The sequence below is a fragment of the Myodes glareolus genome, chromosome 6, assembly GCF_982192425.1.
Source record: "Myodes glareolus chromosome 6, mMyoGla1.1, whole genome shotgun sequence".
Taxonomy (NCBI): domain Eukaryota; kingdom Metazoa; phylum Chordata; class Mammalia; order Rodentia; family Cricetidae; genus Myodes; species Myodes glareolus.
Genome location: NC_142031.1, coordinates 94,854,511 through 94,878,549, shown reverse-complemented (window position 1 = coordinate 94,878,549; position 24,039 = coordinate 94,854,511). Strand labels below are relative to the sequence as shown.

The window sequence follows — 24,039 nt, the reverse complement described above, 5'->3', positions numbered from 1 at the left end:
TGTCAGTAAGATGTGAAGTGGAACAGGAGTTGTAGGCTGAAGGCTCCGAACTCATCCTAAACATTTAGACTGTTAGTGTAACGAAAGATTATTTAACACTGATTCAATATTTTCCTTCTGTGAGGACAACAAAACCTAGCTTAGTTTTCATATTTTCCCTTTACTGGTAAGACATAGTGAATGTTCTAGAAGGATTTTACCCCCGTAATTTGTTGATTGATGCTAATTTTTGGTTTTATTGACAAACACAACCAAACAAAAAAATCTGTACAAGGCTGAAAATAAAATTCCTCATAGTTGAAAACCCCACTTTGTAATGTGAGCAGCTGCTTATGGTTTTGTGGGTAATGTGGTCCTAAGAAATAATTAAAAGGTGCGTGTATGATAATGCTAGTAGTCTCAGAGTTTGAGGAAGTTGATTTCCTAAGGTCTGTGTTTGTGTATAATCTCTAAGTGTGTTTTTACATCTCTACCTTATATTAGCCCAGGAGCCCCTGTATGAGTTTACTTACAGGAAGGGAGAGCCCGAGACTTAGAAAGTCTGCCCAAACATTGTTGTTGCCTGCCAAGCCTTCCTGAGCCAAGAAGGAACTGAGCCTGCCCACTTCATACTTCTTCCTTTCATCTTCCCACAAGCCCAAGGGATAGGAGGATGTTAGAGAGGTTAAGAAGACATTCACCCTGAATGCAGCAGGCTTAGAAAGGAGCAAGATTCCATGTCCATTGTCCCACCCCTGACAAGTAGAGTGTAGGGAAGGATGGGGGAGTGGACCACATGATCCATATACTGCCCCTAGAGCTCATGTGCTAGCAGCATTCTTACCCTTAGCGTGGTTGTCAATGCACGAAACACAAATAAAGAGGGCTATTTGAGCCTGTTAGAGCATGTGGGAAATTTCAGATGGTATGAACGTTGAAGACTGACATTTTCTTCCTTGGATTCTTTACCTCCTCCATGCCCACTGTGTCTGGTTATAATAGGGGTGTTTGTTCTAGGAGAACCAGTGGATAGACTTGGGAACAAATAGCACAACCTTAGTATCAACGTACCTGAGTGTGACGTTTTCAAATACCCATGAGATCTGAGTGCTTGTTATATAAAATACCAATCCTAAATTTGAAATATTTTTGGCTACCATGGTGTTTCTGGGCACTCTTAATTGGGAATTATGTATACTTTGCAGCATGCTTGTGACCACAGTGTGTGGTTGTTGGTTGATAAGTACTCAGGAGGGTGGAACTAATTTGTAAGTGACTTCTCCATCAGACCAAAAATACATCCCAGAAGCTTAACAAGTCAAGTTTGGCTCCTCAGTGTCCATGTGCTCAAACCCCACTTCTATGCCCGTTTGACTCTCTCCAGGTTGAGTTCACATCATCCACAGCTTTGAAACCCAACCATTTCACATCTTGGAGTTTTGACAAATTTCAGAATAGCTGTACTGACATGTTAGGAATAGTCATGGCTCACTGCAGGAAACTTAAACAATTCAAATGCCATATGCAGTGTATTGGAGGAGGTTAAAGGATCACAATCCATTAAAAACATCCAGGGTACACAAACTTAGTTCCTAGTTAACCGCTTCAGACTCAAGTCTAAAATCACACAGAGGAAGCTAGATGAAGCCTATTTCTAGAATCCGTAGTACTCTTAAGTATATAAATCTACTATATATAATAACATGTCAATAATAATAACATACAGGTCCAAAATTACACTATTTGAAATAGACTCTCATTTGACTATAGCATCTTATTAGTTCAGGAGTTGACAGTTTTTTCCTAGTATTGTTGGCTCTCCAAAAGTTTCAGAGTTTGGGGCATTTTGCATTTCAAGGTTTTGAATTAGAGCTGCTCAGCCTGTAACTCGGGCTGCCTGGGATTTGGATAAATTGTTGGAACAGTGTTGGCTAGGCATGTGCAAAGGGAAGACATACGAACATTTTCTTTAATGAGCCTACGTATCAGAACGCCAGGGGAGAATGCTGTGACGAGTTCCGACTGAAGGTCTGCTATTTCATGAGGTAAACACACTTACAGATTTAATTTCTTGTAGCTTTGGGTTCTGGACTTGTCAACAATTCCTGTCTTGTTCAAAGCAGCCAATACTTCACCTCGCTGTCTTTGAAACTATTAATTCTTCTCTGTTCCTGGTGGATGGGGGAGAATTTACATTATGGACTAGAAATCAGATAGGGGCTAGTGACTTACAGAGTCAGACCAGTTCAGAGATCCAGTGGATTCAATGGTTTCTACTCCCTCACCATATACATTACCATGAATTGGGGTTTGGGGGCGCTTCCTTCAGTTGACTCTGTAGTAAGTTACGAAGAAGTTCAGAGTTGCTGGATCTTGGTTCTCCATGGAAGAAGCAGAAAGACACATGGTGGAATTGCTGGGAATATGAGCCGACGACTTGGATGGAACTAAGGGGTACTGGAGTCCGTGTTAAGTTCAGGTTATAAAAATGGTACCATAGTCGCTAAAGAGGTCCGAATGAAATCTCCAAGCTGTCAAAAATCCTTTCTATACCTTTCAGGTATTGGATTCTGAAATTCCCTGCCGAGTTTAATTTGGATCTTGGTTTGATTCGTATGACTGAGGAGTTCCGGGAAGTCGCTAGCCAACTAGGCTATGAAAAGCACCTCAGCCTCATGGACATATCCAGCGTGTAAGAGCGATGCAAGTCTTTCGGTTTTTGTGGGTCCACCCCTTTGGGGAGGGGCTAGTGATGACCCTGCAGGAGGGAATTCCTACTGTTCTATAAGGAACCTCCTTTGGAGATAGTCTGACTACTGTGAACATGGCTATAGCAATGGTAGACACAACCTCTCTCACCAAGCTACAGTTTGTCTGTAAAATGGTACCTTAACGGGATTAGTCTATGTTTAAGGATTCCACAAGGAAACACAAGAAAGTCTCAGGCACAGAATGGATGCTGAGTATTTAGTTCTCAAGTCAGAACGTAGCCATTGTCTCCTATGCTACTCAGCTACTCAGATCATTTACACTGGTTTCTCCTAGGAGCCCATCAGAAAAGCGTCTTGGGTCCCGCCTAAGCCCATTGAATCAGAATCTATACCTTAAGAAGACCCCCTCATTCAATGCATACTCTCAGGCAATCCTGAGAGGCTCTGCACCCCAGTGCTTCAGAGGCTCCCCTGTAGTTACACAAATGTTGATCACAGTTGTATCCTGACTGGTTATCTAATAAGGGACTTCATACTACTTAGATTCATTTAATGCAGACCAGCTAACTCTGCCCAGGAAAAGCTTTCTCATGAACCTAGGTATGGTTGTGGGTATTACAAATGCTTATTCTGTCCCAAGCTGGCCTGGAATTCACTGTGTAACCTGGGCTGTCCTTGAGTTTGTGATGATTTTCCCATCTTGGCTTGCCGAGGGCTAGGATTACAGGCGACCATCAAAAGCACTTATTTTTGCATCTTCGGCATTCTATCCGCCTGGAATTCTTCTTCAAGACTACTTGACAGTGAATGACCCAGGGCTCATCAGGGAGGCTTGTTTACAATGCCTGTGATTCAGATTCATTCCTAGTAAATCAGCAAATTCAGTAAACAGTAAATTCAGAGTCTCTGGAAGTGAGATCTAGGCTTTTGTCTTCATAATGAGTTTTTCAGCTAATCCACACGATGCTGTGGTAAACACAGCCTCAGTTGTTTCCCAGTATCTTGAATCACTCACTTCCTAGATGCCAATAAACTTCCGAATTTATAGACCTCACCCTGATCTCTTCTTTAAAGTTCATGTCGTTCTTGGTCACAAGGAATACCAAGTAAGAGATTCAGGATAGGCCATGGCAAACCTATCCTGCCTCAAAAAAACAACTCCAAGTCTGGGCTCTGTTGGCAGAGGGTGGGTGGTTTTCTCTTCAAATATGGAGGACAGGGCATGTATTTCACACACGCTCCTGGCAGTAGGCCAAGAGTTACAGTCAGTAGGTTAATATCTTCCACTGAGTGAAATGCGTTTTCGGCACGTTGACCGACCAGCCTCTCTCCTTTCACAGACCTTCCTACGACTGGATGAGGCGAGTCACGCAGAGGAAAAAAGTATCGAAAAAGGGGAAGGCTTGTCTCTTATTTGACCATCTGGAGCCCATTGAGTTGGCTGAGCACCTCACTTTTTTGGAGCATAAATCTTTTCGAAGGATCTCAGTAAGAACTTGACGGTTATTCTTCCAAGGGTAACATGGGCTGTGCCAACTTTCCCGAGAGCTGTGTGTTCATACTCCCAAGTGTTGGCAGTCTCCGCCACCGGGCTCTGTTGGAAATGTGCCCTCAATTCACAGGAACAATCCCTTTTAACCAAATATAAATATTATCCTGTCTTTAGTTTACGGCTCAGAAGCTATATTTCTGTCACTGCGTTCAATGTCTCCTTTCATAGAATTGAAGCCTGATTTTTCTAAATATTCAGCAGAGATTTAACCATTCAAGGTTTATTTAGTTCGAGTGACCTCTTCCAAATGAATGGTTCTGTTGCAACTTTTATTTATAGCACAGAGGCAGTGGACGGTTAACTCATTTTGGTATCTGCACAACTGCCTATGGAAATAGGTCGAGAATTAAGAATTGCAGGCGTTGAAGAACTCTCAACATAAGGTGGCCTCTGTCCCTGAGACAAAGGTCCTGCAATAGACTTTCCTTCCTACACATATTGATAGACCCTCATTCCTTTCCTACATTCCTTCTCCCTTCCTGTTCTCCTTCCTTCCTTTCCTGCAGTCCCTTCAAGATGCCTCTTTGCTGCTACCCACTACTTTATTGTGGTTCTATCAACCGTTACTTCAGTGTATCTCATGAGCTCGGGAGAAATTACTCTTCTTCCAAGGAAATTGAAGTAAATCACACCATTGCTGGCAAACACGATGATTTTCATTAGAAGCATGGATTTCTTTCTTTTCTTTCCTTCCTTCCTTCTTTCCTATTTTCCTTCCTCCCTCCATCCCTTCCTCCTTTTCTCCTTCCCTTCTTCCTTCTTTCTTTTCTTTTCTTTTTTTTTAAAGCTTTTGGTCATGCTAAGGATTGAACCAAGGGTCTCATACATGCCGGGAAAATGTTCTAGAAGTTGTATCTTTAGCCTAAAAGCAGAGATTCCTAAAAGACTGATGCATTCACCAAGCAAATCGTGTTTGTAAAGAGCCGTCATGATGCTCTCAGACAGGCCAAGGAAGGTGGTTCCCTCAACTTCGTATAGGATAGGCTACAAGGCTCATCCCTAGGTGACGGTATCTCCCCTCACAACATGAAAGCACGTCTGGATTGCTAAAGAGCATTCTTACTTTATTTTTTCCTATCTCCATTTTTTTCTTGAAATACTAGAAGCTTATTCTTATTTGAGAGTATTATATTCCATCAACCTCCTGTTCTTTAGTGTGTGTCATTGTGTCTTAAATGTGTTTATTCTTTGGCAACACTGCTAGAACTAAAAATGGAAAACCTTAGTTCTTTCCCAGCATGATATTGATCCTGTCTGCCTTAAGATTTCCAGGCTAATGGCCTAGATGGATCTGAGGGCATGGGAAGTTCGGAATTCTCTGTAATATAACTTTGAATTTTTCCCGTTTCCCTACCCCCTCCTCCAAATGCTAAAGATGCAGAGGTCTTGAACTTGAAAGACTCCTTTATGAACGGGAAATGGAAGAAATCACCATGTTGTCATGAAAGGCTAGCTCACCCCCTTTACCCAACTCTCTAATGTCTGCTTTTGTGATACCTCCATTCTAGTTTAGAATCTGATTCTTCCTCTCCCCAGTTCACCGATTATCAGAGCTACGTCATCCATGGCTGTTTGGAGAATAACCCAACTTTGGAGCGATCTATTGCTTTATTTAATGGAATCTCTAAGTGGGTCCAGCTGATGGTTCTCAGCAAACCAAGTCCCCAGCAAAGGGCAGAAGTCATCACCAAGTTCATCAATGTAGCACAGGTGTGTCTTATACTCAGCCCTGGGTTTGGGGAGTCTGTGCAGTCGTTAATACTATTGAGAACTTTGGTGTTTACAACAGAAGAGCACTGGACAGTTCAACTACTCATAGATGTCTAGTTAACAATCCATACTCCCCTAACATTACAAGGCTGTTTTTAAACAGCAGTGCTTTAGGACTATTTGATTGTGTTCTGTGGAAATATGATACCTTTTTTTTTCATAGAGGATTCAATTTTCACTTCATCTCAAATTGATGTGCCTTCTTCTCAGATTCTTGTTATTAATGCTGTGCTTGCATTCACCTGCAATTTGGGAAACTCGAAATAGCTTTTAAAAATCCTTACCAAGTACTAGTACTGGTGTTAACTTTTTTTTTTCATTACAGAAACTCCTTCAGCTAAAAAATTTTAACACCTTGATGGCAGTGGTTGGCGGCCTTAGTCATAGCTCCATTTCCCGACTCAAAGAGACCCATTCTCACCTCTCTTCAGAGGTTACAAAGGTATGGCGGATTTTGATCGGAATTCCGAGCAAGCAGTACAGATTGTGGTAATGTGCTCTGACCAGTATTACACGGAAAGGCAACCTTTATCTCTTAAAGCAATACAAAGCTACACATAGGGAACTGAACCAGAAGGGATTAGCCCTGTGGCAGAGTACACGCGGAAAACCAGATTGCTGCTAGTGGGAAGTGTGACAATGAGAATGTTCTGGCCAGGTTGGTGAGATGGCCCAGTAGATGAGGATGCTTGCCACCAACGCTGGCGAGCCACGTTTGATCCCTGGAACTCACACGGTGGAAGGAAAGAACTTATTCCCAGCAACTGTCCTCTGATCTGTAGACATAGGCTGAGCCATGAATGCCTACTCTCCAAGAAATAAATTAAAAAAAGAAGAAAAAAAATCTTATCCTAGCCAAAGATGAATATATTGTAAATATCACCGAATATTCATTTGGTGCTTGCTGTGTGAGTGGCCCTCTAATAAATGTGGAAGATACCAGATGAGTATAGAGACTCAAAAGCATGTACCTTTAAAAGTCAGTTCTCAAACTGATATTCTCTACTATATTTATTGCAGACCATATCAAATAACCATTTTGTTTACCGAGCATAAAGGAACATTTTCCCTTATACAAACCCTTGGCTGTAGTAGCAGTAGGGTGTGTTCTGTTTTAACCCTGAGGAAGATGAAGATGGAGACGATCTAAATTGGTTAAAGAATAAAGCAGTCTGTTGTCTGACAACCCTGGCAGCCCAGCGGTAAGCAGAGGAAAAAGGAGCAGGCTGCCCACGAGAGAGCCAGGCCCAGTACTCCTTTCTGCTTTTCTTCTTCTTGGTTGACAGTTCCCCGCATCAACACTGGTGCAGCCGATCCTCCTCCTCATAGCTGAGGAATTCCCAGTCACATCTTCCAGAATCTGGGAGTGGACAGGAGAGAAAGCTGTTGGTTGAAAATTCTACTTTTCCATCTCTTCCCAGAACTGGAACGAAATGACAGAGTTGGTCTCTTCCAATGGCAATTACTGCAATTACCGCAAGGCCTTCGCCGACTGTGATGGCTTCAAAATCCCCATCCTTGGCGTGCACTTGAAAGACTTGATAGCCGTCCATGTCATCTTCCCGGACTGGATGGAAGAGAACAAAGTGAATATCGTGAAAATGCACCAGCTCTCCGTTACCCTGAGTGAACTGGTCGCCCTGCAGAATGCCTCTCACCACTTAGAACCTAACATGGATTTGATCAACCTGCTCACTGTGAGTTGCCGGGGCCTGTGCTGCACAGCGCTTCTGCTCCTTAACTCTAGTGCCATAGAAAGACAAGTCGCAACAGTTCGCTTTTGGTGAAAAAACGGCTTAGGGGTTAAGACATGATAAGGAGTCCCAACGAATGAGGAAAATGGAAACTTAACACCAATAAGGAGTGCAATTTGAGACTATAGCCTCGGAGCAAACACATTTTTCTTCTTTGAGATGAACGTAGCTCTGTCCATAGGAACCTCTTCTGTAGGTCTTTCTCCTCTAAGAGCCACCGTAGCCCTTTGCTCTCCCTCAGCATGCTTGCCCAACTGATCAGTTCTTTCCTTGGGTCCTCAAGTCTTCTGCTTCTCTTTTGGTTGAGAATTCAAAGACGCTATCTTCATTCTTAATTTAAAAGTTTTCGTTTTGTATTATGTATGTGTGTGTACATGGCATATGTGGGCGGGGCGGGGAGGGAGGTGGGGGAGCCTTTGGGCATACCACAGCACATACGTGGAGGTCAGAAGACAATGGCGTGCCATCTGCTTTCTCTTTCCACATTTGTACAAGGAGTGCCTTTACCTGCGGAGCCATCTTGCTGGCCCCTTCTTCCTTTTTGTTGTTGTTGTTTAGTTTTCAGGTTTTGTTGTTGCTGTTGTTTGCTTGTTTGTTTTAGACCTGGGTCATGCAATTTAGCTCAGGCTAATTTTGAACTTGTGGTCCCTCTGGCCTCAGTCTCTGAAGTGCTAGAATTGTTGCTGTGGGACATTATGTGTTACTTTTAAAGACTTTCTAGAGTATTCTTTAGTCTCTTCCAAAGTGGTGGTGAATCTATCATGTTTCACCCTTGTACTTTGCATTTTTCCTTAACTGTACAAGGCATTATTCTGCAGTAGATAAATTTCTTTTTTTTTCATGTCTTCACAACTGATTTTTATTTTTTTATTTTTTTTTTAGTAAATTTTATTAAATTATAAAAGTTTCCATTTCCGCCCCCCCTCCCAACACCCTCCCACACCCCCCACTCCCCCCCTCCTTCCCCTCCGTCCCCCAGGGCAGTCAGGGTTTCCTGCCCTGTGGGAAGCTCCAGCTCCCTCCCCCTCCCTCCAGGTCCAGGAAGGCGAGCGTCCAAACAGACTGGATCCCCAAAATCCAGCATATGCAGAGGAAACAGGTCCCAGTGTCATAGTCAATGGCTTTTCAGAAAGACCCCGGGCCAGCCACAGTCAGAGAATCCGGCCAAATTCCGAGAATCTGGCTAGATCACGTCCTCGTTCAGTCCCAGTCCGACTGGCCCTGGTAAACTCTCATCAGATCCGTTCCCTTGTATCAGTGGGTGATAGCATCCCTCGCAGTACTGATTTCGTCTTTCATGTTCCTCCTCCTTCCGCTCCCCCTCCGGACCTGGGGGGGGGGGGGGGCTCAATCCGGTGCTCCAATGTGGGCCTCCGACTGCATAGCCGTCCTTCGCCAGACGAAGGATCACTCCGAAGGCCCTCTGGATCAGTAGATAAATTTCTTTCTGTTCATGATTTATTTATTTATTCATTCATTCATTCATTTTTTTACTATATGCCCAGCACCTTTCACAGTACCTAGCATGACTGAGAACTCAGAAGACAAAGTGAATGCTGCATTTAGGAGTAATGAGTGTCAGATACTCTTATTATTTATTTATTGTGACACTTGTGGCAGAGTGTTTAGATGATCTTCAGGTCTAGAGCTTTTTAAACACAGCAGGTGTATAGAAGAACGCATCTTCTCTTGGCTCTTCTTTTCGAAGAGGAAGAAACAAAAACAAATTCTCTTACCCTTGCTTAAACAAAAGAAGGTACAACTTCCCTATTTGGCTTCACAACAGTGTAGCATCTGAAACTTGACTGCCATGGTGCATTGATGTTTTCTTTTTATGTCCATGGAAAATGAAAGCAATAGCTCCTCTAAGGCTCCGACACTCTAAATCCCTAGGATGGTTGCACTGGAGTAGGAGCCTGGATCCCAGACTTCATATACATGTTCCCAGAGCAATTAGTTGATATCAAAGGACACATCCTTAAGTAGAATGATAATATTTATTAACTGTACTCTTAACGTGACGTTGAAGTGATCAACTCCCAGATCTCTTGAGTGTGTGTGTGATAAGCAATAAACAAAAAGGCATTCTCCAGTGGGGCACCGCCTCACAATAACTCAAGCACCTGCGCTGATTAATCGTTTGCCATGTAAATATGTTTCCATGAACCAGTGCCCAGAGTTGTTGCCACAGCCAGGCAACAAACCACAGGACAGACAGGTGATGTCTGACAAGAAGTGCCACCGTGGGCCCTAAGTTTCAAGTGTCTGCCTCTAAGCTGTATTCTTAACCTTGCGTATAACTTTAGAAGCCAGGTGCCCACATTTGGACCGTGTCTCAAACACCTAAAAGACAATGATGATTGTCCTTTGATAACAATTACTTGTTCTAGGAACAGAGTATATGAAGTCTGGGATAAAAGGTAATGTAGAGACATTAAGTTTGAGTATTAAGTACGTCAACCAAGGGAAGGATCTCTCCATGCTAGAATACTTGTCTAAGATTCACAAAGTCCTGGTTCTATACAAAGTAAAACCCAAATGCACCAAGCAACATTATCAAAAAGAGGTCTTGAGGAAAAGTTTGAATATTTTTAAAATGGAAATTCAATAGTACAAATAGAAAATCTGAATAAAAAAATAAAAGCTAAGAAACAATTCTTTTCTGTTAGAAATAAAACAAAAGAAAAGAAATGATGCCCAAGTGTGCCCACTCTTTCTTTTAAAAGCACTGAGAGAAAACGTAGAAGCTACTTAAACCATATTGAAGGGCAGGTCTCCATAGCCCAGAGTGAAGGCAAAAATTCTAGATGAAAGGCCTTGATCTCAGCCCTGCCCTGTGCTAAGCCGTCCTGACTTTGCCTTTTTCATTATGTTTCTGTGGTCATTTCTGAGGTCTAAATGTCTATGAATCTAGAAATACAGAATGGCAGAGCATGGAAATAAAGAAGCATCTCTGTGGTGTTGACACATGGTGCACTGACTTCCTGGGACAGCACAGGCCTGCAGAGGGGTCACGGCACCTGAGCCAGTTTCTACATAGGTCTAATATCTTTCTCCTCTCCCCACAATCCAGTAAAATGTGCTTTACTCACAACGCCACATCCATTTTTTTTCTGACCTCTAGGGAAGTAATGTCCCCAACATGAGTCCTGAGAAACCACACATGTTCACTAGAGTCTAGTGGCCCCTTCATGAAACATATCCGTATTTGGATTTGAAACACACGATTCTAACTGTCTGAGGCACAAGAGCAAGTCCGTAAGCATAACTTTTAAGAAGAGATTCATTTTTCTCCAGGTCAAGTTGTCGCCCCAAGTGACTGTGTTCTCTAGTGACCAACTTGTGCTTCAGACACGGGAAGACAGAAAGGGAGAGCTCAAGTTAATGAACAATCATTAAATGCCTACCCTGTGCGTCAGGCTGTTGACCACGGCTGGAACTTTCCATGACACTCCCCATGTATCCCTCTGATATATTCTCACAAGGGCCCTGTAATTCCGGAGAAAACAGAAATGTCACACCCCCTCTGTTCCTTCATTTTTCAAAGATGAAGGAACTGAGAGTTATGGATACCCCAAAAGCCTAAAAGCGGCTAACTTCTGGGTGCAAGGGCAGGGAACTTTCTCCCTTAGGTAATGGACTAGGTCAGCTTTTCATCACTATAACAAATATCCAGTATGATTGTTGTTTATGAAAAGAGAGACTTGTTTACCTCAGCCTGTTGACAGATGGCCCCGCTGCCTTGACTCTGTGGCAAGGCTGCACGTCAGTGGGACAACACCTGGTAAAAGGAGACCACTGATCTCATGACCAGGGAAGAGAGGAGGACATGGCTGAGGTCCCAGAATTCCCTTGGAGGCATGCTCTCGTGATTTGAAGACCTTTCACTGGGCTTCACCTTATAATGTCCCATACATCACAGTAGAGTCAATGCACGGTAGGAGCTTTTAACCAATGGGCCTTGGAGGGCGCTTTTAAAATATAAATTTGTATTTGATTGTATCAGATTGTATTTGATTGATCTGGAAGATCATCTGCTCTCTACTGTGGACATATTATTAACATATATTATATTTTGTGTTTCTGAAAATTTATACAGTATTTTCCCCAACCCTTCTCACTACTTATTTAGAGAATAAAATTTATGAGGCAAAGACCATGTCACCTTCCCTATGGTGTCCTTTGTCCCTTGAACAGCCTGGGTAAGTGAAGAGTGGAGGAACAGAGCGGTAGACTATTGGGATTTAGATAGTTAGCTCTCCCTATTAGGGGCGATCTGACGAAGGCATCTCCCCTTGAGGGCCCAAGACATATACTGAGGAGGTCTCAAAACGGGTGCCTCTGTTTCATAACATACGAAACAGACAAATTCTTTTCGTGGTATTTTTAGCCCCATCAGTTACTTTTACCATTTTGAGCACATGCAAATAGCTGGAAAGCCCCTGTGTTTTCACAGTCTCTCTTTTTTAAAGAAAATAAAAAAGAGAGGAGGAGGAGAAGAAGGAAAAAATGGTTGCTAAACTTATGAATATAAATACTTTGATGAACAAGTGCATTTTTTTGGTTTTTTGAGACAGAGTTTTGTTTTATAATAAGCAAAATTGAACATGAAGTCTAACTCTAGATCCAGCTGTGCTGACAGGATTGGAGAGTAAACGCAACTGACAGTGGACCAGAATATTGCCTGAAACCTCCAGGGACAAAATATGTTAGACAAAAGCTGTCTATTTCATTTAAAAATGGGAAGTAGACAGGGAAAATCCTTAGGTCCCCAAGGAGATCTGAGAGAGGAAATAGGGTTGTGACTGACAGGGCAGAAATGGTAGCAGTAGCTCAGGGGACAGTTTTCTGTTCACAGATAAGCACCATGCCATGTGGCTGCTACATTGCCTAGATGCCAAGCCTGCATCCGTGACCTTCTAAGGAAAGCCATTAAACTGAAATCTTTACCAAGGTCCTGACTGGAAGCTATGCTGATCAGGAAGAATCAAGAAGCTTAATTGCTTGCTCAGGCTCACAGCACTGATAAGAAAGAAGACACTTGGAGAAGACCAAATCACATCCATCACTGGGCCAGTTATGTGCCCATCTACCATGGGAAAATACTTAACAAGGGTACTCACAAGAGCATCTCGTGAACTTCATGGTGTCTTATGGGCATTTCTGATTGAATGTCTTGGAGCTGCCGTTACCTCATTCGAGGATGCTGGTGCCAGTCATTATGGAATTTGGACATCACAGGACTTGGAGGCAAGCCAGGAGGAAGGAAACATGCTTGCCATTCAAAGCTGGAGCTAACTCCTAATAACAAGAAGTTTGGAAGGAAGACTGCACTTGGTTTTCTCTCTTATTTCTAGAAGATCCTCTATGCAAGCCCTCAAAGTGCAACTGAGACAAAAAACCAGATGTAACCACCCGCTTTCATGAGGCATGGGTCACAGCAGCATCCTCAGTTGAGGATTTACCAAGTGGTAGGCAACATCCCATGGTGGCTGTTTTATTTATATAGTAACAAGAAAGTTGTTTGTTGCCGGGACCATTAAACTCCAGATTGCTGACTTTTGACAAACCAGAGCTGGCAACTTGGTATCAAATGTCAGACAGTCAAATATGTAATATACCTGAATAACAGCTGCTTTCAACTTTTCAGAGACCATGTCACCCCCTATTGCTTCCTTAGCAGAGAGCTGATGTTCCTTTCCATGTACCCTAACAAGCTTCAGCACAGAGAGAAGATTGAAAATCTAATAGCATCCACCAGAATTCTTCTTTTTCCTAATAAGTCATTGTGGTACTGTATCAGCTATTGCCTTGTTGCTGCACCATAATATCTGGCAATGCCTTTAATCCCAGGAAGCAGAAAGAGGTGAATTCTGAGTTTGAGGTCGCCTTGCTCTATATTGCAAATTCCAGGTCAATCGGGGTTACATAGTGAGACCTCCATCTCCAAAAACAATAAGAGAAAAGCAGCTTTAAAAAGGAAAAAAAATATTTTGTCTCACCGTTCAAGGATCCAGTCTATCAAAACAAGAAAATCGCTGTGGCACAAGCTTGAAGTAGCTGATCCCAGTGTGTCTTCCCTCAGGATGCAAAGAATGATAGGCTGAAATGTATCTAGCTTTCTCTCGTCTTAATACAGCCCAGGACCCAGCTTAGGGAAATTTAGGCTTAGTCTTTCCACCCAATTAAGCCAACTAAGACAATCTCCCACAGCTTTGCCCAGAGATTTCTCTCTTTGGTGTAAATAGATCCAGAAGAACGGATGATACTCATCATCACAGTTACCAATGTGCCCATCAAATATCCTTTTTGTGTGTCCTGTTTCATTCTTTTGAATGATTGGCTGCTTCCTGGAGTCATTTGTCCCTGACTAGCGTGAACAGGTGTGATGACCATTTAGAGAAAGGTAAATACAGTGTCCATTCCTAGCAAACAAGGGTTTCAGGTCCTGGTAGGATTTTGAGACCGTTTTATAGCAATGTCAATTTTATTCTTCTTAGGAAAGAACTTCCGGTAACAAAGTCTTCAATTTAAGTGATGTGTAGAGTGATTGCTAGAGCAGTGATCTGACTGGCCTCTGGCACATATTATGGATTGACCAAACATTTGCCAAATGAATGAATGCTTTGGGATTTTATGGCGTCAACTTCATTTGTAAAGGAGTTCAAGCTAAAGCATCCGAAAAAACAATAGTTTGTCTCTTGATTGTCTTTTCAACTCTTTTCCTTTCTCTTCTTCTTTGCTCCATACTCACAAATTATGAAGATTTATTCTTAAACAAAGCAAAAAGTTCTTAGAGGACATTTGTCGTGCCTAAAGGCCAATAGCGCTGACTCTATCATTGTTGATGGAGTGGTGTGGTTCATTGAGTCTCCTGGCATTGAAGGGCACAGGTGGGAATTGTTTGACTTACTGTAAACCTCATGACTTGCTTCAGGTGCCAGGGAGCATGCATGTTAAAGTGTTTACACATTGAATACACTCTCCAACCTTGGTGTGAGCTGTTGTCCTTGCCTGTGCTGGCCTTTTCTTCCTCTAATTCTTTCCAGGTCACAGCTACCTCCTGAATCTTTCCTGATCATTTCAGTCTCCAGGGATCCTTGTGTGTAATAGTAATAGCAACGAGTACACATATACCAAAAATAACAGTATCAAATAGCATTTCATGAGACAGTCCCATATGCCAAGTCCTTGTGGGTACTTTGAACATATTCTTTCATTTGATCCGCAGCTAGTTTGATGGAGAATTGCATAGCTATTCACATTTCACAGGTATAGAAGCACAAATAACTTGACCCGGGCTCCAGAGTTCACCGATGACAAACTCAGGTCTTTGCATTTACTCCTCTTTCCCAGAATAACTCCTGTAATTCCAACTGGAGTGGGATATCTCACTTCATACTTAACACACGGTGATGGGAACACAATTTCGTTGCTGCCGTTTGTTGGAATTCTGTTTGTTCAAATTAACTGCCAGACTCTCAAGGGCAAAGAGTCATTCTTTTTACCCTTTGGTGTCACCAGGACTCTGCACAGTGCTATAAAAGCAATAGAATCTGAGCTAGTTTATTCTTTATTTCCATGATCCTTTCATCAGGTCCTGTGCTATACAACTGTCCAGTCTGCAGCCTGTAAAAATCTAAACGCCCCCAGTGACTCAGGACTGAACATGTAAGATCTGTCCAACCAGCACTGCAAGAAAATGGAGTTCTTTGTGCTTTTCTTGATGCTGATGACCATGCCAGGGTTAACTTTATCTTTTGAAAGTTTTATTACCCACCCCTGCATGATTCTGTATCTTTTAACTCGCCTGCATCCATCCAGATTACTGGGCACGAGACTTAGAGCCTTCAATTTGAAAACCTTTCAGTAATGTACATAAAGAAATATGGTCTAACATAATCATTCGTGTTGTTTGATTTTGTTATAGCTTTCTCTGGACCTCTATCACACTGAAGATGATATTTACAAACTGTCGCTGGTGCTGGAGCCTAGAAATTCCAAATCGGTAGGTATAGGGTACTGATGGTTTGTTGTTGTTGTTGTTGTTGTTGTTGTTGTTGTTGTTTTGGTTTTTCAAGAAAGGGTTTCTCTGTGTAATGGTCCTGGTTGTCCTGGAGTTCACTCTGTAGACCAAACTGGCCTTGAACTCACAGAGATCCACCTACCTCTGGAATTAAAGGTGTGAGCCACCACCACCTAGTTTGGAGGTGTTGTTTTTCTCTCAGGGCTCTAAACACTACTGTTTGTCATTTATTGTCATTGGACATTTCGATGGTGTTTTGTGTTCCTAAGAGTGAAGAACTTTAGAGATCTGCATTATTCCATTTGACCAATGGGCTGGCTTATTTCTATAGGTGTTTCTGGATTATTTCTTCATATCATCAAATGATAAAAGGGAGGGAAAATATCATCAATATGCTGTTTTATCATTGATCTCTTATCTTTTGTATCCCCCTCTAAGAACTCACCTACACAAAAGACTTTTAAAAAGTAAGAAAAGGGGCTGGAGATATGGCTCAGAGGTTAAGAGCATTGCCTGCTCTTCCAAAGGTCCTGAGTTCAATTCCCAGCAACCACAGGGTGGCTCACAACCATCTGTAATGAAGTCTGGTGCCTTCTTCTGGCCTGCAGGCATACACACAGACAGAATATTGTATACATAATAAATAAATAAATGTTTTTTTTTTAAGTAAGAAAAAAAGGTCAGTCATTCTAGTATTTAAGATCCTGTGTTAGGTATGGTTTCTGTCTAGATCCTTTACATCCTTCCTGGCTTTGTATAAATAAATAAATAAATGGTTTGGAGAGATGGCTTAGTGGTTAAGAATACTTGCTGCTATTGCAGAGGACTAGGTTCAGTGGCCATCACTCACGTGGTGGCTCACAACCACCTGCAACTCCAATTCTAGGGATTTTAATGCCCTCTTTTGGTTTACATACATGGGGCGCATTCATACATGCAGGTCCAAATACTCATACACACAAATAAAAATAAAATAAAATAAACAGAAACAAACAAAAATATCAACGAGAACAGCACAACGACATCCTCATGTCCCATAAAAGTAGTTTAAGAAAGTTTCAATGTCTCAAAAACTATCTGATTAAGAGTGGTTGAAGAAGACACCTAAGGTTGACCTCTAGAGTCCACATACACATGCAATACATGCTTGCACACATGCATACACACACATTCATACACCTAGAGCCATGGTGTGAGAAGAAAGGGATGCAAAACTGTGAGTGTGGACATGAATCTATGCAAATTGTGTAAAGGTGTTGGTCTTGCTAACTGCCCACTAGTAGCACCTACCTCATCATTGTTTGGGGTTTAAATGAGTTTTTCAGATCCTCTTGCAAAAAAAAAAAAAAGTATTCCCAGTTCAGATCAAATAAAGAGCCTCCCAGAACAGATTTGCCTGTCCCAGAACAGATTTGCCTGTGTGCACCAGTGAAACACTGCCCATGGATGAGGGTCCCACAGAGAGCAGCCAATAAACCGTACAACAGCCTTAGCTTGACTCCTGATTAGATTGTGTGTCTTGTTCGGGTTGTGTATTATTGCCACCACATTCCCCATGTGACTAAGAGAAAATGTCTTATAAGACAGACAAGCACTATTGGAAAAGCCTGCAAAGAAGTCAGTGGCCAGAGAGAGGACAGAGAGACCCAAGCATTCACACAACAGTTGGATGGGAAATTAGCACCTTAACCAAAGCATGGGTGAAAGGACAGGAACTTGGCCATGTGTTGGTTACGAGGTGTTGTATGCATTCAATGCAAATTGATCACTAACACAAACTGTGTAAAACACAGATAAAATTAGATAGCTTTTGCTTTTGAGACAGGATCTTGCTATAAAACCTGTCTGGCCTCAAACTCCTGACCTCAGTTTCCCAGGTGTTGGAATTACAGACCTGTGCCACTGTGGTTGACTTGATAATTGTAATCTATATGTATGTATGTATGTGTGTATACATATATACATATGTAAAAGTCCATGTTGCATTACCATGTAAACCTTTAGAAATGGTCTGATGATATTCTCTAGTTAGTGAACCTGGATGGGTTATTGGAGTGATCTAGGAGTACAGTTTTTATATATGTATATGTATGCATGTATGTATACATATATATGCACAAATATATGTGTATATATATATATTTACTTAAAAGAATAGAATGGAGGTGGCTATTAAACAAAGAGCATCTCAAAACATATCCTTAGCCATGTGTGCTAGTACACGCCCAGAAGACTCACACTCAGAGGCTAAGGCAATGGAATGGTAAGTTCCAGGGCTACATAGCAAGGGGCTTTGTTTCAAAAAGCCCAAACTAAGGGAAGGCATGTTTTGAGTTACTGGTTAGATTCTATTAACAAAAGATGTTGGTTTATAAACGTGTAAATCTGGCTGTGGTGGTCTCAGAAGGCAGAGGCAAGAGGATGTATAAAAATTCAATACCAATCTGGTCTATGTTGCCTCAGTCCTACTGGGGTGACATAGTGAGACACTGTTTCAAGTAAACACTTGAGCACTATATAAACTTAGGTCTTTACTGCTATTCATATATTACATTTTCTCTCCTGGTGGATCAAGGTCCAGCTAATAGTGAAAGATGTGTGCATGTGTTCTTTCAGCAGCCTACGTCCCCCACAACACCCAACAAGCCTGTGGTGCCCCTGGAGTGGGCTTCAGGGGTGATACCAAAGCCAGACCCCACCATCATCAACAAACACATAAGGAAGTTGGTGGAGGTACGTAATTGAAGGAGAGTAAGTAGAACGCTCTAGAAAGCCTCCGTCTCTTTCCTGAATGTGCTATGATTGTCCAGAACTCAGATGACCATGAAAACAGCAAATAGGAACAATTGAGCTTGATTGACAAACAAGTTCCTCAACTGAAACTCCATGCTTCCTCCATCGTCCCCCAAGAGAATTTATCAGAAAGTACCTTTCTGTCTCAAGTATTCTCAGCTCCCTTCTTGGCCATTTGCCAGCTCTATCACTGCCGTGAAGGACATTAGGGATTAGAATTATTCTTGGAAAATCCACTCCAGATGAGTTTGTTACTTCAGATCAGGGAAATACCCTGTGAGCTGAACTTTTTCACCGGCTGTATATGAGGAGGGTTTAATGATACAGTCACACAGTTCTACTAAGGTCAGAAAAATCACTCAATCCAAGTCAAGGCTTTTTTTCAGAGTTCTCCATGTAGAAGGCAAAACAGATTTGGGTGTGGTGGTGTATCCATGTAATACCAGCACTTGGGGAAACTGAGGCAGAAGGATGGTGAGTTTGAGGATAGCCTGGACTACAGTGAAACCCTGCCTCAAAGGATAAGAGAGAGAGAGAGAGAACAGAAGAGAAAAAGCAGCAATGTGGAGGAAGAAGTGGGAATGTCTCTGTTATTGGTAATTGATTAAACCCCCGATTTCATAGACTGGTGCTTCATCTATTATAATAAGGCTGACTCTATGAGACAGAGTATCAATGGTATACATAGTGATCTTTGCTGGAAAGAGATGTTTCAGAAGAATGCAAAGGATGTTCTTCATCTTGGAAAACCCAGGAATCTGGTAAATTCTGAGAGAAGTTTTATGTTGCGTATGAGGCATAAAGGAATAGTTAAAAGGCATACTGTGAAGGGCCAGGTATTCCAATGCATATGGGAGGCTGAGGCAGGAGAGTTAAAGGCAACCAGAGCTACACAACAGGATCCTAGCTCAAGAACAAGTAAGTTAAGTGCTGGAAAGATTGCTCAGTGATTAAAAGACTCCCTGATCTTCTGCAGGGCATGGATTTAATTCCTAACACCCACACTGGGTGGCTAACACCCTAACTGTAACTCCAGCTCGGGGATCCAACACCACTGTGACTTTTGTGGGTACCTGAATGCACGTGAATGAACACAGACACACCAGCATACATACAGTTCAAAAATAAAATAGATCTAAGCAAGCAAGCAAGCAAACAGAAAACCCAAGCAAGCCAATGATAATCACGAAGGTGGTGTGGAAGGGACTTTTGCTGAGGGAAGGGACTAAGAAGTCTGTACAATCCAGGGCAAAGAGGAACAGAGTTTGGGGACCAGAAGGACCCAAGGAGGCCATTGCACATCAGGATGCTCTGATGATAGAACATCAAAAATGAAAGGTAGAGATCTTCCTTTTCCCTTTCTTTCTTCCTCCCTTCCTTCCTCCCTCCCTTCCTCCCCCCTTCCTTTCTCTCTTGACAGCCCTTTCTCTCTCATTTTCTTGCATCTTTTAAAATTAACATATAACCTATTAGATTTTATTATGACATTGTCAAACAATTTTCTTTTTATTTGTTCTCCTGGCTTCTTCTTGTCCTCCAGCCCCCGTCTCTGTTGGAACTCTCCCACCCCCACTAACCTCCTTTCTGTCTCATATGTCCCGTTGTTCTCCTAACACCTCCTATTTCCCTCTCATGCTTTTCTTTCTATTTCCTCAGCTTACATCCATACCCACATAGTCCTATACACACACATAGAAACATTCAAAGCTAACATACGCATGTATGAGAGAGAATGTGCGATTTTTTTCTTTTTGGATCTAAGTCACCTCATTTAATATAATACTCTCCAAATCCACCCATTATTTTTGAAAGTTTCAAATTTCTTTTTTTAAACAGCTGAATAAAGTTTTTCCCGTTGTGTGTGTACCACATTTTCATCATCTCAATACTTATTATTCATTAGCAAAACAGCTTAAAGGTTATCTATTTTGAAGTATCTAATATTTGTCATTGAATATCCATATATTTTTTTATAGAGTACAAGAATTTTGTAAAACAAATTTTAGTACAGGATTTTAATAAACTTGCCTTTAATTTGATTAAACCAATAGTAAGCATTTTAATCCAAACTGGGCCAGCGTTTCACCAAGGAATTCGGATTGGATTGATGGGAATGAAATGGTGAAGGACAGAGGAGAGAAGGGAAGGAGGGGAAATTGAGATTCTCTTCTGAGTGGAGGGGGGTGGTTTGCAGGATGAGGTGGGTCCAGCTAAATGTTTTTTGACATTGCATGTATCTGGGGACTCTTGGTTCAAACTGTCTCTTCTGTCGCTAAGTAGACCCTTAGAATCCTTGACTTCTAAAGGGGAGAGTCCGCATGTCTCACTTACCATTCTGAATGATTTTTAGCCTGTACACTGACTTTGATTTGAACTGTAAAATCTATTTGTGCATTTGAAAACACTTCTTGTTTCCCAATATGAATTAAAAAAATCCTTACTTCAATTTTTAGGGGGATAACATTCAACACGTTTTCAATTTTTTGAAGTTATTTAAATTTTTAAAGTTTCATTTTCCATTTTCATAGTATTGTAATGAATAAACTCAACAGCCTAACTCCTACTCAACCCTGAGGTCTCAGTTTAGACTTTTTTTTTTTTATCTCCAGGAAATCTTTCTTTATCTAAATTCAAACCTCCAAGCCCTCCAGTAACCACTTACTGTTTTATGGTGTTAACTAAGTGTGAGTTTACAGATCCCCCACCAGATTCTAGGCTCTTTGATTGAGTGTACAATCCACATACTGTTGCTCACAAGATTAATGGCTGAGCTATGCGCACTCATGGTAAATAGTTTTTTTCTCCTTTGCAGTCTGTGTTTCGAAACTACGATCATGATCACGATGGCTACATCTCCCAAGAGGACTTTGAGAGTATAGCTGCCAATTTCCCCTTCCTGGATTCCTTCTGTGTGCTAGACAAAGACCAGTGAGTTCCATTCTTTTTTCATTTTTAGTGGATCTAGCTTAAAGCAGCAGTTTATCTATGCGGTGGGACAGGCAAACCTGCATCCTGCATCCCGACAAGCTTTGCCCGACTGTTCTGATAGAACAGTCTGACTTTCCACTCGTTTTTCATGGTGTCCCTAAACCTAACCTTTTGGGCACTGTCACAAGGCAAACCACATCTCTCTTAAGCATAAGTGCCTGTCTGGAAATGAACCAGCTCTCAGTTTCTGTAAATACTTCTACTGCTTTGCTACCAACTCCAAAACCCCCGTCAAGAGAAATAGAAATGACCAACCTGAGGGCAGATGCCTGTAGCTCAGGCTACTTGGCCGGCTGAGGCAGGAGGATCACAAACTTGGGGCCTGCTTGGGTCCACAGAGAAAGTATTCAACATCAGCCTAGACAACTTGATCAGTGAGACCACGTCTCAAAATAAAGAAAATTACTAAAGGATAAAGGTCAAGGTGAAGAACTGCTGTGTAGAATTTTCCACTTATTTAAGTCCAGCATTCCTACTGACTAGCCAACATTCCTCTTTCTAGTAACTCACAGGGTAAACTCCCTCCATCTTGTGGTTCTGCATACATCTTGGTTCCTGGAATTCCTAGCATGTGAGAGAATGCATGGTAGACAGGCACAGAAGTTTTTTCAGCCCTTTGATCTTTGAGTGCTTTGTATCACAGCTGTGGGAAACTGGAAGCTCCAGTGCCAGGGCCAACCTTTTATCAGGAGAGCTATATAATGTAAGATGGGATAGATGGATGCTTGCTCTCAGCAAGCTCCTGCTTGCTCTGTCTCTTGAGCCAGGAAAGGACCTGAGCCAGGTTACTTCCTGGTGGTTAAACTCCAGTTGCCCTACAGTATAGTAAGTGGATCCCTGGGGCATGTATGATTCAGTGATTCTACATCTCTGTGTGTGTATACACACACACACACACACACACACACACACACACACACACACACACACGTCTTCCTAAATGAATGTAGTCCAAATTAGACTTTTGTGTCTGTTTGTGATTGATGCATAAGTCTGTACAAATTGTATGATACATGTTTTCAAGGATGGGAAAGATACTAAATGAATGAATTTTATGAATTCTAAGTATGATTCAGGTTATTTTGCATATGAGATGACAAAAAGGACCTTAAGTCTGGGGTACAATTATGACACACCATTCATGGCAACAGGGGAACCTGTGGTCATGTGAGTTGGAGAGGTCAGACAGGGACTTTGGCAGGCTATGCTGATTTGGAGGGGTGTGTACGGGGAGAGACGTGTAGCCAGTTATTGAAGATGCAGTTTGAAATGTGTGAGAGCAGCCAGGGTTGGAGGTGAACACTGCGTTTTCAGCCCCACAACACTATCAGGTTGCTGGAACCTCAGTGCACTATTTTTTTTCTGGTGGGAAATTTGGTGGGTGGGGGGACGAGATCGGGTCTCCAGAAGGAAATATGTGGACTTCCCTTCCCACTCATAGACAATGAAAGTAACAAGTGGAATTCTGCAGAAAAGACAGAGAAGGGGAAGCAGGAGAGGAAAGAGTAAAGCAACAAGGCTCAGAAGTGCAGGCTCCAGAGAGAAGATGTCAACAAATAAATGCCCCTGTGTCACACACCGTCGTGAGGTCAGAGTTTTCAAAAAACAAGAGAAGACCACTGAGGATTGTCCTTAGTGACAGTTTAGTGGGATGGCAGTGGGAGAAACTTGACTGGTGCTGTAGCATGGTGACAGAAAATGCTAATGAGTGATGTTTTGGGGAGTTGGTAAGAGAGAAAGACTGGTGTTGGGGAAGACAGCTGCCGCAAGGAATGAGATTAGAGGAGAAGGGAAGCATTGGACTTCTCTGTAAACCGAAGAAATGGGTGAGAAGATTGGTCAGAGCCTGGGAGAGAGCAGAGGTCCGTGGAGCCTGGAGAGCAGGGATGGGAGCAGTCCTTCTGATGCCATAGGAAGAGCCAAGAGAGGAAGGATAAGGGGAGCCTGAGCAGGGCAGGAAAGGCGAGACCTCTGTACTTGGCACTTGCCTGTGTCACTTGTGTTCCATCCCTTACTGAAAGACCAGTGACAGCAAGCAAGGTATGTGACAAGCAGAGAGTACATAGGTGGAGGAGGGGAGTCCTTCTGTGGAGATGAGATCTGCAGAGTTTGCTCTAGATAAGCCGTGGATCTGGAGGACACAGATGCAAAGGTCCCTGGGGGAACAGCCTGCAATGAATTGGGCTGAATGAAGTTGAAAGTGAAAGCAGCAATTTCAACCTTATTGCTAGTTGTAACACAACTAATAAAAACCTGAGGCAGATATTGGGGTTCAACCTGAAGGTCAAAAAAGCAAAATGGCCAGTCACTCTTAGCTCTACCTCAGTGTGAAATGGCGATCCTGCCTCTAGCAATCTCAGGAGACTGTCTGAGAGCTGTCACACACATGCACGCGCGCGCGCGCACACACACACACACGCACGCACACACAGCATCTACTTATTGAAGAAGGTTTTGAATATTTGA

General features: G+C 42.3%; 1 protein-coding gene across 8 annotated transcripts in view; it reads left to right on the top strand.

Moving 5' to 3' along the window:
- The window catches only part of Rasgrp3 (RAS guanyl releasing protein 3), a 100,857-nt gene that overhangs the window by 64,267 nt on the left and 12,551 nt on the right, over window positions 1-24,039 (top strand). For 6 of the 8 annotated variants that reach the window (XM_085691026.2, XM_048416061.3, XM_048416060.3 and 3 more), the window contains 9 exons: window positions 1,962-2,024; window positions 2,540-2,671; window positions 4,031-4,178; window positions 5,779-5,952; window positions 6,338-6,454; window positions 7,434-7,709; window positions 15,697-15,774; window positions 18,409-18,525; window positions 21,398-21,513. In XM_085691026.2, the coding sequence (XP_085547152.1) occupies window positions 1,962-2,024; window positions 2,540-2,671; window positions 4,031-4,178; window positions 5,779-5,952; window positions 6,338-6,454; window positions 7,434-7,709; window positions 15,697-15,774; window positions 18,409-18,525; window positions 21,398-21,513 (1,221 nt within the window). The remainder of the gene's footprint in view (window positions 1-1,961; window positions 2,025-2,539; window positions 2,672-4,030; window positions 4,179-5,778; window positions 5,953-6,337; window positions 6,455-7,433; window positions 7,710-15,696; window positions 15,775-18,408; window positions 18,526-21,397; window positions 21,514-24,039) is intronic. The other 2 variants (XM_085691027.2, XM_085691030.2) reach the window with 1 other exon arrangement.